This window comes from Macrotis lagotis, chromosome 8 (genome assembly GCF_037893015.1).
Source record: "Macrotis lagotis isolate mMagLag1 chromosome 8, bilby.v1.9.chrom.fasta, whole genome shotgun sequence".
In the NCBI taxonomy this organism is placed as follows: Eukaryota; Metazoa; Chordata; class Mammalia; order Peramelemorphia; family Peramelidae; genus Macrotis; species Macrotis lagotis.
In genome coordinates this window covers 142154512-142169318 of record NC_133665.1, presented here as the reverse complement: position 1 = coordinate 142169318, position 14807 = coordinate 142154512, and the positions used below count along the sequence as shown (strand labels likewise).

The 14807-nt window shown below is 37.0% G+C and overlaps 1 protein-coding gene across 1 annotated transcript in view; it reads left to right on the top strand.

Annotated features, from left to right (window-relative positions):
- The window catches only part of SLC6A11 (solute carrier family 6 member 11), a 170669-nt gene that overhangs the window by 86755 nt on the left and 69107 nt on the right, over window positions 1-14807 (top strand). The window contains exon 6 of the mRNA XM_074198567.1: window positions 11238-11372. Coding sequence (XP_074054668.1) covers window positions 11238-11372 — 135 coding nt within the window. The remainder of the gene's footprint in view (window positions 1-11237; window positions 11373-14807) is intronic.

Genomic DNA, 14807 nt, shown 5'->3' with positions numbered 1-14807 from the left:
TGTGCTCTCCCTGCTGAACATTCATCCTTAAGGCACCTGGCATGCATGCAACTTTTGACTGATTTGCTAATATGCATCTGTTGTTTGCCTGCATACACAATGAGGACAGGACAATCTCAGGACTTTGGCTAGCTTAGTAGGAGAACTTTTGACAAACTTCTTTTGACAAAGGTTCTTGGTTGACTTGGAATTTTATTTTCAATTCTCAATACCTTGGTCTTCTAAGAAGAAGTCCTGTGGTGCTGACAGATGTGTTTAAATTTAAATTTAAATTTTTGTTTTGTTTTGTTTTGCAAGGCAGTGGGGTTAAGTGGCTTGCCCAAGGACACACAGCTAGGTTATTATTAAGTATCTGAGGCCAGATTTGGACTCAGGTACTCCTGACTCCAGGACCGGTGCTCTATCCACTGAGCCACCTACTGCCCCCTACTGAGCCACCTAGCCACCCCTAGATGTGTTTAATTTAATAAAAATAACTAGTATTTATATAACACTTTACAAATATTATCTCTTTTTTATTCTTGCTACTACTCTGGGTTTTTTATTATCTCAATTTTACAAATGAGAAAACTGAAGAAAACAATTAAATGACTTGCTCAATCATACAGCTTAGACAAAAATTTGAACTCAGACCTTTTAGATTCCAGTTTCAGTTTTCTATCAACTATGTTGCCAATAACAGCCACAATAAGGATAGAAATAAAACTTGTAATTTTTTGGTATGTTTAAAAAACTCCTTCTACTAATGCAGATTGTCCTTTTTTCTATAACTAATGATCTGAGAGTGTTGCCTCGCCCACTGCAGTTAGATGTTTTGCCCAGAGGCACACCATCAGCATGGGTCAGAGGTGTAATCTGAAGTCGCATCTTCTTGGCTTTGAGACCAAGCCTCTATCCACTGTGCCTTGCTACCTCTCAATAAATAAAATCAAGACTTCTTCAAAGTTCCATGATAAAGGGAAAGGAGCAATTACAAAATAGGAAAGTGCCAAACAGTGTGATTTAGGACAGTTTTATCAAATTAGATTCTGATACCTATATCCCAGTCAGTGAGATATAACTGTTCTTAAGAGTGAAAGAAATAGGGGCAGCTAGGTGGTCTAGTGGATGGATCATTGGTCCTGAAGTCAGGAGGACCTGAGTTCAAATTTGAACTCAGACACTTAATAATTACCTAATTGTGTGACTTTGGGCAAGTCACTCAACCCCATTGCGTTGCAAAAAAAAAGAGTGAAAGAAATAGATGAAGTGGCATAAGATTGTGAGTTGGTTCTACTTAAAACCATCCTGATGACATGGAGAACAATGAAACACAAGAAATTCCTTTATAAAATGGTGAATTTCTTTGTTTCCTCAGGGTTTAGCATGGCTCTTGATACAATGTAAGCACTTAATAAATGCTTGTTGATTGTGTCATTGATACCCCAAGAAGGCAAGGGACACCAGAACAAATCAAAAACACATGTATCCCTTCTGATGAAGGGATATTTTCCGTTGAAAATATTTTGCACAATTGGTATTGCCCACGAAGTGAACAAATCAGGAATGTCCATGAAAGGAATTGAAGGTATAAATATTTTCATCATATGCCAGTAACAAAATGTGGAAAGAAATCTTACCAGTTATAGACAAGGACTTCATACTGTTTTTTTTCAGTGGTAAGTTATATGTGTGAAATCATACAAAACATATTTCATGTTAGTCATATATGTATGCATATATATGATATGTATATACCATATATATATATATATATATATATATATATGATTATATTGCAATTTGAACTCAGAGTTCATCAATTCTCTCTGTCTTGAGGGACAGCAATTTTCATCATGAGTCCTGAATTGTTCTGGATCATTATTTTATCAGAGTAGTTGTTTTTCACCATTGATCATCATTACAATATTACTGCTACTGTGTACAATGAACACCTGATTCTGCTTCCTTCATTTGTCTTAGTTCACCTACATCATCTTAATCATATTAGGTTTTTCGGAAACCATCCCCCTCGTCATTTTTATAGTACAGTATTGTTCCATCACAGTGACATGACCCAAGTTTTTCGCCTATTTCCCAATTGATGAGCAGTGTCCTCAATTTTTAATTCTTTGACGTAGCAAAAAGAAATGCTATAAATATTTTGTACAGATAGGTCTTTTTGCTTTTCTTTCATTGGGGGGGGTTTAGATCTAGTGCTGGTGTCCTTGGGTCAAAGGATATTCACTACTTTAGAGCTCTTTGGACAGTTTTAAATTGGTTCACAACTCCATCAACAGTGCATTGGTCTAGCTATTTCTCTACATCCCTTCTAGCATTTGTCATTTATGACAGGTGAAGTGGTATCTCAAAGACATTATAATTTGCATTTCTCAAATAAATAGTAATGAGAACATTTTTCATATAAGTATTTCTTCTTCTTCAAACTACCTGTTCATACGCCTTGACTATCAATTGGGAAATTGGTTTTCTTTTTATAAATTTGATTCCTACATATATATATGTATATATATATATATATACATATATATATGTATATATACACACACACACATATATATACATATATATATATATATATATATAAAATTAGGCCTAAAATATGAAATCTGAGAAATTTACTGTAAATTTTTTATATTTTACTTTGTTGACTATATTACTTTTTTACAAAACATAATTCCCATGATTATCTCTTTTAATTAGGTCTATTTTTATTTTTGCTTTGTCTGAGGTCATGATTACTATCCCTGTCTCTTTTTTTACTATTGAAACATAATAGATTCTATTCTAGTCCTTTATTTTAACTGTATTCTAAAAGAGTATCTCTTATAAACAACAAATTATTGAATTTTAGGTTTTTTAAATTTTTATTTTATTTAAGGCAATGGGGTTAAGAGTAACTTGCCCAAGGTCACATAGCTAGGCAATTATTGTGTCAGGTAGGATTTGAACTCAAGTCCTCCTGACTCCAGGTCCAGTGCTAAATCGATTTTGTCGCCTAGTTATCCTGCTGTTGAATTTTAGTTTTTGTTCCATTCTGCTATCCAATATCTGCTATTGATTTTATAGTTGAGTTCATCCATTCATATTCATAATAATGATTAATAACTGTGTATTTCTCTCAATTCTGTATTCTTTTGTTCATCTTTCCCTCTTTTTTGGTATCCTGTCCCTCCTTGAAATAGATTTCTTTATTCAACCAAGGGTGAGGTTCAAGCATTCCTTGACACCCACTAATCTCCATTTCCCCTCCACTATAAAAGCTCTTCCTTGTATATCTTTTTTTTGGTGAGATAATCTTTCCCATTATTTCTTTCCTTTCCCTTTTATCCTGGGACATATCTCTTTCTCAACTCTCTTCATTTTTTAAAAAAAAAGTTTATTTATTTAAGGCAATGGGTTTAAGTGACTTAACCAAGGTCACATAGCTAGGTAATTATTACTTGTCTGAAGTGGGATTTGAACTCAGGTACTCCTGACTCCAAGACTCTATCCACTGCACCACCTAGCTGCCCCCCTCATCTCTTCATTTTTAAGATCATTCCAATATAATCAACTCATACCCATGCTCTATTTCACAATAAATACCTTTTTATTGACATAATGATGATTAGGGGTTATAGGTATCATCATGTAAGAATGTAAATAGTTTAAACTTACTGAGTTCCTTATGCTCTCTTCCATGTTTTCCTTTTTCTGTTTCTCTTGAGTCTTGTGATTAAAGTCAATTTTTCTATATAGTTTTAGTCTTTTCATCAGGAATGCTTGAAAGAAAAAGTATCATTAAATGTCCATTTTTTTTCCCTGAAGGATCATACTCAGTTTTGCTGGATAGGTTATTCTTAGTTGTAATCCTAAATCTTTTGCCTTATAGAACATCAAATTTAAATGTTCCTTTCCTTTAACATGGAAGCTGATAAATCTTGTGTGATCTTAACTGTGATTCCATGATATTTGTTTCTTTCTGGTTCTTATAATAATATCTCAGTAACCCTGGAGCTTTGGAATTCAGCTATAATATTCATTTTGGAGATTCTCAACATTCTTAATCATTGACATCACATATCTACAATGAAATAACAGAATTCCAGTGACAATTGAATTTCATTCTAAGGCATATAAAGAAAAATTAGGCTTCCTCTAAATGGAATCTATAAAATGACAAAGATAGAGGCAGATAGAGACTGGGGAGAAACATTCTTATAGAATACTTCTGGGCCAAGTTTGTCATCATTACAGTGTTCATTTTCTATTATTTTGTTGTTATTTGATGTATATAAAACCTTTTATCATTAACTTCCCAGTGGTATATGTCCAACAGTAGAATATGTCAATGGGAATTTTAATCATTTTCAGAAACTGAAGTCCAGAGATGCTATGTGATTTGTCTATGATCACACATCTAAAAAGAATTAAGGGACATTTTTCTATAATGGAGGTACATCCTCCTCCGAAGTTTTGATGTGAATATTGTAGATTAAGGGGGCATGTGGTTCAGCTTTCTCTGGCTTTATATGAGTTTCTATTTGCTCAGACAGTATGATCAAATCAGACCACAGGTGTGATCTGATCTAGGTTGCCATTAATTTGTCATTTTTTCTCCCTTAACAGGGATTATGACCCAGTCCAGAGCCAAGAATCTGTCACTGTGACAGCTGGTGGGAAAGATACATTTGGGCAGGGAACCAGCCAGGTTTGCTTATGATAGAGGCAGACAGCTATAGGACCCACCCTGACTCCCAGACTTTGGAGGCTGCAATACAAAGGTCCCCTTGTGTCAGAGATTCAGTAAGACATGAAGAGTCTGGGCACATTTGGAGAGATTTTCTCACTTTTGGTTTATATCCAGGACTTAAGAAAGTCAGAATGAAATGCATGCTGGATATCTTTCAAGATGATTCCACTCTTGCAAGCATATAGCTCATGATCTTATAGGAAAGAGTGAAAAAAAAAATGACAGCCCATGAGCAATATCCAGTGAGCAATCCAATCCAGCCCTCTCAGTTCTTTATAGCAAGGTCGGTCCCAACTTTTCCTCTAATGCAAACTTTCCCCTTTACAGAAGGAAAAACTTTGACAGGAACAGTTTTCCCTGGTTTAGAGTATTAGTAATGGAATATCTTCTCCATCCCCAATCCCCAGATCAGGAGTGCTTGATATTGTGTGTCAGGGATCTCTTGAGAATCTACTGAAAACTATAGAGTCCTTCTCAGATTCACGTTTTTAAATTAATAGACCAAAATATATAGACTTACCAAAAATTCAATCATGTTGAAATAGTTATTAAAAACAAACAAAAATCTCTGCAAAATTTTCCCTCAATGCAATTATTCTTTGCTCTCTGCATCTAACTACATAGAAGTTTGCTGTCAACAATTATTCATTCAGATCAATCCATTCATTCATCAACAAGCATTTATTATGCATCTAGTGAATACCAGGCACTTCCCTGGGTGCTGGAGCTAGAAATACCAAGGTGAAATAGTTCCTAATCTCAAGAAGTTTACATTCTATCTAGACAATATGGCCAAATATATATGTATAAAAATCAATAAGTGAAAGATCTTTTTTGATGGGGTGAGGCAGTAGCAGCTGGAAAATTAGGGAAGGTCTTGTAGGTGACAATAAAAATGTTTGATTATGAATCTTGATAAAAGGTATAATAGTAATGCTCTGTGAGGTAGGTGCTAAAAGTATTAGATCTCCATTTTACAGATGAAAAACTGATTCTGGAAAACGTAACTTGCCTGTAAAGGATGATAGTGTTTATTTCATGATGATTTTCGTAAAGATTAAGAAAACGGGGGTGTGGGAAAGCATACTTAGAGTGTGGGGCAGGGGGAGAAGGTGGCCAGACTAGAATGAAGATACAGAAGGATGATGCCAGGGAGCTTGGAGTGGCTGGTAATCATCATCTTTGGTCGTCTAGTTTGACTGGAGAAGCAGTAGGTAGAAAATGGCAGGGAAAGCTATATGTAAACCACTTGGCAAACCTGAAAGGACCATGTGAATGTGAGTATCATCATCGTGATCATCCTCATCACCATTGGTAGCATCCTTTTCCCTCTGATGCCGGAAAAGAGAGAATACTCCCCAATTGAACAGAGAACATGCAAACTACCCAAACTAGCTTTCTTAGATATTAAAGAATCTCTCAAGCAATTGAGGGTTATTGTTCATCCCACCTAATTGGTGCGGTGGATAGTGCACTGGATCTGGAGACAAGATCTGAGTTCAGATCCAACCTCAGACACTTTTGTGACCCTGAATAAGTTATTTAACCCTGTTTGCCTCAGTTTACTGATCTATAAAATGAACTAGAGGAGGAAATGGCAAAGTACTCCAATATCATTGCCAAAAAAATCCCAAATGGGCTCACAAAGTTGGATGCAGCTGAGTCAACTGAACAATCATAACAAATCATCTGAACATCATCCAAACCTTTTCTTCCAATAACCAGTGCCATGTAGGAGCTATGTATGAGAAGAGGGGAACTAGAAACTTCAGTGTATTTCCTAAGAGAAAACCACCCATTTTTTTGTTTTTGTTTGTTTGTTTATTTTGCAAGGCAATAGGGTTAAGTGACTTGCCCAAGATCACACAGCTAGGTAGCTATTAAGTGTCTGAGGCTGAATTTTAACTCAGATTCTTCTGGCTCCATTACACCACCTCGCTGCCCCAATATGCCATTCATTTTGATAGCTGGAAGTAGAGTAGACCTCAGTCCCAGCTACAAAAACACAGTCTAGCCTTCCTCAGCACTAACGGCATTTTCTCCCAAGGATGACATTCTTCAATGTGGTGCTTCACAAACACAATGAGATAACCATTTCCCCCATTTCTAAGACTGGGAGGTTAAACTTGATGCCCTTTGATAACCATCCCAATACTAAATGCTATTAGTTATTCCAGTTAAAAAGTCTTTGAGTATCACAATGTCTACTTTTAACTATTAGTCCCATTTTTAGATGAAGAAGTTGAAACTCAGGGAGTGAGATGATTTGGCCATGGTCGCACAGTAAGGATTAGAAGGATTTCAACCCTAACCTTCAGCTTCCAAATTCAGAACTCTGTATTATAAGCCACACAGTGCAAGTCACTTGCTCTCTCTCTCTATATATATACCTCAGTTTCTTCTTGTGTAAAATGAGACTAAATAGAATGCCCACTAAAACAGACTCATACCCTAAGAGCTAGAGAGATAGGACCTCAGAGATCATAGTACCATTCCATTAACTCATTTTACAGATGAAGAAGGTGAGGCCTAGAGAGATTTAGTAACTTACCAGGCTAAGAGGTGATTAATTTAATACACATTTATTAATTATGTATCATGTGCAAGGTAGAACTAAATCTTTTCCAGGTTTCAACTGTTTATGTGTTCCTCATAGAATCCTACTGCTTAAGAGCTCTAAGGGAGCTTAGAATGCCCCTTGTCTGAGCCCTTCATTTTACAGGTGTGGGAAATGAAGTCCAGGAAGGGAAACTAAGCAATTTGTTCTAGGTGACATAGTCAATTAGCAGCCCCAATGGGAGGCTGCAACCTAGGTCTTTTTAAAACCCCAGGATTTCTCACTCCCATGCCCAACCACTTTTTGGAGCTGTCCAGCCTAAAGAGTTCCCTGCATTGGTCAGTCAAACTGCCTTCTGAACTCTGGGGCTGTGATTAGCTGGTTCGATCATTCAGAAAGCTAGCTTTCTAATTAGTCCCATTGTTCCAGCAACTTGGTGAGGACAGGCATGACTACTTTTTTGTGGCCTTCCCAAAGCTTAGACAACAGCCCTGCTATGAAATTGCTGTGAGCTGGAAGAAGGGGGAAGGGGAGACCACAATTCCAAGTATTGGTATGTAAATGAGCAATTAGGGTCAATTAAAACAGGATACAGTATAATTACCACCAATTGTGCTAACCTTTCTATTCACCCGGACTTGACCTATGGGAAAGGAAAAGCCAACAATAGGAGAAACTCCTTCCCCCACCCCCCACCCAGGGGCCTGTTTGGAGCAGTTTATACTTCATTTAACTAGGACTCCAGGGACCTGACAGATTAGTCTGCAGGGTCAATTTTTCACCTCAGAGGACCTGAGTTATACCAATGGGCTGAGAGAGGTCAAGGTAAAGCCAGGCTTGAGGGTAACTTGTCAAAGACTCCATTGTCTTTGCATTAAACTGTGCATGCATAATTTATCATAATGCTTGGAGTTCAAGGACTGGCTGTTAGGATACAGTTCCCGGCAGGGCCTCAGCTGCTTAGGAAATGGTGAAAGGATTTGGAGCTGGAAGGAGCCTTAGAGACCATCTGGCCCAACTCTATCCTTTTACAGACAGGGAAACAAGTCCAGAAAATGAAAGCAATCGCCACAAGGTCATGAAGGGTGTAAGAAAGTGATAAGAGAGTTGAGTTCTTTAAACTCCAAATTCAAGCACTGCTTCCCACAAAAAGCATGATTTCATATTTATTTCAAGTTTAGTTGTTGGGTACAATTATTTCCCCCCCAATAGAATATACGCTCCTTAAGGAGAGCAGTTGTTCATTATTATCTGTATCCTCAGATACTCTATAGTGCCTTGTATCCAGTAGGAACTTAATAAAAATTGAATTAAATTCATGGGATCATAGAATCTATGTTCTCAAGTAGAATTACCTGAGAGTTCAAACCGCCTTATTTATACATATCAAATTTCTTAAACTTCGGTAGCCTGGAGTCAGGAGGATCTGAGTTCAAATCTTGTCTCAGACACTTAAGACTTAGCTGTGTGATCTTGGGCAAGTCACTTAACCCCACTGTCTTGCAAAAACAAAAAAACAAACAAAGATGTTGTGACTTGAATAATTCTGATACTTATTGGTGAGGTATGGTCCAAAATGTATAGGATTCCAAGTTGAAAATCAGTTATCACCTTCTCTCTGAGCCTCCATTTCCCTATCTTTAAAATGGACTATTGGAGGAGGAAAGCCCTGTATTAACTTTTAGGTGCTACATATTGATATAATTTTTTCTTATATTACTCATTATCTTGCTCAGCCAGGTGCTATTTGTGGTATGATAGAAACTGAACTGTTTTACAGAAAAGGGGCCACTGTCAATAAATTAACTGTAACTTTGATCAAGTCATTTAATCTTTCTGGCAAAATTAGGGGGTGAGACTAGACGAGCTCCTTTAAATCTTATCCAACTGTAACATTCTAGGATTTCAAATAAAATGTAGGCTAAGGGAGACAATGGTCACATGGAGTACAACAATCCCAAAAACTTATGCCCTAAGAGGTCCCATAATCTAGAGGGAAGCTCTCCTATATGATTTATGATTTCTGTTCCACCTTTGAATCTTAACTTCTCGAAACTAAACATCACCAGATCTCCAGTCAATCCTGATGTAATCCCATACACTTTCCTAATTTCTCTGCAACTGTCCAAGGTACTGCCACCCTCCCGTTCATCTAGGCTCTGTCCCCAAGTGAAGAAAATTACTTCTTCATTCCGGATCTTACCAGATTCTAGAATTGGCAATGTACAGGTTAATGTTTACCAACAGACTCCCCATTAATGAATATAAAAAATAAAAAAAATAAAAAGCACACACTTGAAAATTTCATCCACATCACTGACATTTTCTTCATCACTTTTCTCAAATCTAGACAATCAATGAAACAAGCCCTGGGTGTGCCAGTTGCCTATTTATGAAGTGTAAATGTTCATTCTGAAAATTTAATAATATGCTTGTGTTTGAGTCAACTCTAGCATTTGCTGCCCAAGATAATAGATCTATAGTTGGAAAGGAGAAAATACATAGTCCATTTCCCAAAAGGAAACATTAAGATCCAAAGAACAATCTTTCACAGTCAAAATGAAATCTCTTTTTAAAAAAAACTGAATTTCCTGATCTGCAAAATGAGATCATTAGTTCTCAAACTTTTTTCAATTGAAGTTTTCATGGAATCCATAGCAATAAGATGATGTTGGGTTTTTTTTTTTTTTTGGCAAGGCAATGGGGTTAAGTGACTTGCTCAAGGTTATACAACTAAGTATTAAGTGTGTATGGGGTAGGATTTGAACTCAGTTCCTCTTGACTCCAGGACTGGTACTCTATCCACTGTTTTGCCTAGCTGCCCCAGTAAGATGATTTTAAATAATTTTAAAATCAATGATCCCAAGTTACAAAAGATTAATTTAGTCCTTTCCTTCTCCAAGATTTAGTGTGGTACACTGGAATAAATTTTTTTACTATGAAGGCAGAGCCTAAGGGATCAAATCCTCCTATCTCTGAATGCTTGCTAACATTTCACTATGCATTTACTCTGGTCATCATCCATGCCTGGAATGCTTCAACTTGTCATCTCTACTTTCTGACTTCCCTGGGTTCCTTCAAGCCCTAGCTGACATATTATCTTCTATTTGAAACCTTTCTCAATTCACCTTTAAAATAAAATGAACATTTTCTAAATAAATGGATTTCTCTCCATTGATTATTTCCAATTTATCCTCTCTATAGATTGCTTATACATTGTCATTCTTCTCCACCATTAGATTGGGAGCTCCTTGAGAAGAGGGATTGTTCTGTCTTTCTTTGTATCCCAATCACTTAGCACAGTGCCTGAGATGTAGTAGACATATAATAAATAAACATATAATAAATGTTTATTAACTCACTGACCATAAGTGGAAAAACTCACTGGGTTTCTTGTAAGATGATGAGTTTGGACAGGATATCCTCAGATTTCCCTTCCAGATCTGGATGACCTTTTTAGCTTTAAATGTATGATCCTGAATCTTTGGTTTCAATATATGAGCAGGAAGCTGGGACCCGGAAAAAGTGGCTTGACCAATCTCATAATTAATCAGAAGCAGAGTTGGGTCTCCTATTAAGGCTGATTTCAATATTCCTTCCATACTGAAGACCGCTTCAATGGAAATTTTCTTTTCTTCCCTTTTGGCTAATTGATAATTTCCTGTTAAAACAAAATTATTTTGAATAACAACTTAGCTGTTCCTCCTGGGATCTTTTTGTCTGGAAATAGTTGAAAGACATTCAGTTTGAGATGGTGGCTACAGATGAGGGAATAGGGTGATTGATAAAGATGAGTCTATTTCATAGACCGATCTCTGGTTGTCCCCTCTCTCTTCTGGGCTATGATTCAGTTCCAAGATGAAGACTCCAACTTCAATGAGCTATGTTGAATTAAACTTTTGGAGAAAACAAAGCCTTCCTGATTTCCTTGTTTCTCTTGCACAGGTTGTGTATGTCACTGCCACGTTCCCCTACATTATGCTTCTAATTCTTCTCATTCGAGGAGTGACGCTGCCTGGAGCTTCTGAAGGGATCAAGTTTTACCTCTACCCTGATATCTCTCGGCTCTCTGATCCCCAGGTGAGTTCTGCTCATGGATTGATTTGTCCCAAATCTTCTCACTCACTTTATGTCAATGGACAAGGGACTATTTTTGTGGTCTTACTTTCCTTATCTGTAAAAAAAGGTCAGAGGAAATTATCTGTTCAACTTCAGTGATTCCATAGAATGTGTTCAATAGAAATAGTATATAGGTATAGAAAAACCTGAATATTCAGGTCACACCAATAGCCTAGACCTCATGGCCCATTCAGTGGCATCGTATCTGAATTATGCAGTACCTAAGAGAAAATAAATAATCATAGGTTAGAGATTTAAAGCTATAATGAACTTTCAAGGTCATCAAGTCTAACTAATCCCCCTTATTTTGAAGATGAGGAAACTGAGGCAGACAGAACTTAAGGGCCTTAGTTACATAGCCAATAACTGTTTGAGGCAGAATTTGAAACTAGTGTGTTACCTATTCTTTTTTTTTAAATTCATCTATTCTTATAAACCAAAATTTATCTAATGTTGGCAAGTACTGTTCTAACTTTTAAGATTCTAGGTCTAGGTCAAGGACCAGGTGTAAGTGCTATCCAGTCATCACTAAATATTTAGATATACATACCCCATACCATAAAGAACAAAGAGAAATCACTATATTGTAGTAAAAAAACCCAAGCTGAATCCCGACTCTGCCACCAAATTGCTAGGTGAACTTTAACAAGTCATTTTTACTTCTATGATAATCAATTACTGTCCCCCTGAAAATGGAGAGCACTGGTCTTCACATCCTTACTCTGTGTTTCAGTCAAACCGGCTTCCCAGCTGTTCCCAGTAGTCAGCTTTCCATCCCAGGCTATCTTGCCTTTGCACTGGATGTCAAGTCCCCCCCCCCCCCCCACAAGCCTGGAATGTTCTCCCACACCATCTCCAATTCTTGATCTTCCTAATTATCTTGAAGATGGCTCAAATTCTGCTTCCTACAAGAGACCTTCCCAGATATTCCCAATATTAATTTTCCATCCAACCTCACCATGAATAATTTCATTTTTTTATCTTGAATTTATTTTGCATGTTCTTATCTGTGTAAATATTAGTTTCTCTCATTCTGTAGAAAAGTTCCTCCAGATTTAGCATTCTACCTAAAATGGAAGCTACCTGAGAGCAGGGATTATCTTATTTTTGTCTTTATATATTTAAGGTCCAGCATATACCGTAGTACACAAATAGCTTCCTGTCAATGTAATTTGAATTGACTTGAATCCATCAATGATAAGTTGCATCTAGTCTCTGCCAAAAGATTTTATAGAAATTCATTCTAGCTCAAGGATTTTTTTTAAAACTATCAGTGTTAGCTCAGGTCAAAGCATGTAAACAAGATTTCCATTTGGCTGGGACATCAGTCAGGAGTTCTCCCTCCCCATAGCTGATAAGCTGTAAACAGCCCTTCAGGAATAGAAGAGAAACATCAATCTGCAAAAGACCTTTGAGGTTATCATTCCCAAACCCCTCATTGTTGACAGAACTGAAAAAGAAATAAAATCTGCCTTATAAGATGTGTGTTTTGGAAAGTTAGATGATAACATTCAGGGCTGGAATGGCAGTTTAGAAAGTCATGTCAGAATGCATCTTGTTCAAGCCTTCTCCTTGGTCCAGGGAACCCTAAAGGGTTGTAGCCAGAGTACATCTGTGCTTGCATTAGTTGGAGGAGTCTTGAAGGAACTGCCTCGTGGCTTTGGATTACCTGAGGCTGCTTCCAGAGATGCATTGAGAGGTTAGAGAAGCATGTTAGGAATGGATGGGAGATTTTCACCAAAAAAGCAAGGGATACAATAAAGAAAGTCAGATGCAAGGGCTTCATTCTCAGTCTTCTTTCTCTGAATCATATAAAAGGATGCAATGAAAAGAGTATGAAATTAGGAGGCAGAAGATCTGGGTTCAAGATTTACATCTTGTTACTATCTGAATGACCTTGGATTTTTCAAGTCAGTCAACTCAATATCAATGTTGTTGATAACAAATTAAATTAATTTATTGACAAATCAACTGCCAACAAACATCTGTTAAGCATCTGCTTTGTACCAGATACTGTTCTTGGTGCTGGAAAGACAAATATGAAAAAGAAAGATAGTCTCTGCTCTCTAGGAGTTTATAATCTAATAAGGAGAAGAAAACTCATAAAAGAAAGCTAAAAGGAGATGGGGGGAAGTACCTGGTATAGCACGAGTAGGTAAGAATTGGACCTCAATTTCCTCAGAATTAAAATGAGGAGATTGAATTAGATGTCAGTAGAATAAGGAATGGCTCTGGGGTGAGAGGATTGAAATTAAAATCCTTCATAAATTTGGAAAATTCACTGAACATCCTTGACCTTTTTTCTCATCTAGAAAAAGGAGGTAACATCTAGGGAACATCTGAGGCCTTTTCTATCCCTAAATCTGTTTTATTGCATATCAACTACAGGTTTTTCGGGGAGTGAATTGGCAACTTAAAAATGATTCTGTTGGGGTCTTCTCCATCACCAACTCCCACCACATTTTGGACTCCTTCCCTGCTCTTCATTATCTCCTTTGGAGGCATCATCAAAGACTAATAGAATTCCAAAGCTAGAGGTTATGTAGTTTTGTTTTACATCTTGTATTTTATCACAAAGGAGTGAAGTCCAAAAGCACCTTATTTACTAATAAGATTATCACATGTGTTAGCAGGGTTGCCACTCTGGTAATGCACATACTGGAAAAGTTAGAAACCATAGCTTTACATTTGTTTAACTGTGGTATGAAGCAATAGAAAGAAGCCTGTAATGTTAGAGGAGTTAAGCTCATGCTCTTGTTCAATTGCTTACTCTTCATATAACCTTGGGCAAATCCCCTCTGTGGATCCCATTTTTCTCCCTATAAGATGATGAAGAACTTGGACTAGAAGACATTTAAAGTTCTTTCCAGTGCTGTGAGCCTATTATGAGTTGGAGAATTATCTGTGGCTTTCTATTACCCATAAACATCTTCCTTCTCTAGTCCCATATTCAATGAGCATGGAAAATTGAGAGTTGGCTCCCTTAGGCTGAGAAAGTAGGGCAAGACTGCTGCTGCTTGGCATCAATATTTTATCAAGGAAAAAAATCACCGTTAAATGTTCCATAGGAATCCAGTATTGCTTCTTTTAATGGAGTTCTTAATTTAGCCAGTCCAGATGCTTTTTTAAAAGGAGTCTGTCTTGTTTTTTTTTCAATTTGTTCATTCAATTGTACCAACAAAGAAAAGTTTGATGAAACTGTAACTGGGCCTGGTTAATCTCCCTAACAAACCTTGAGTGTTTGACTGGGCCTGGGAGAAGAGTCAGTAGAGGGCAATGGGAAAAATGATGGGTTTGAAGTCCAAAACTCTGGAGTCTTTGCTACTTACTAACTCTGTGAACTGGAACAACAGGTCACTTTTCTTTATTTCTGGGCCTCAGTTTCCATGAACTTGT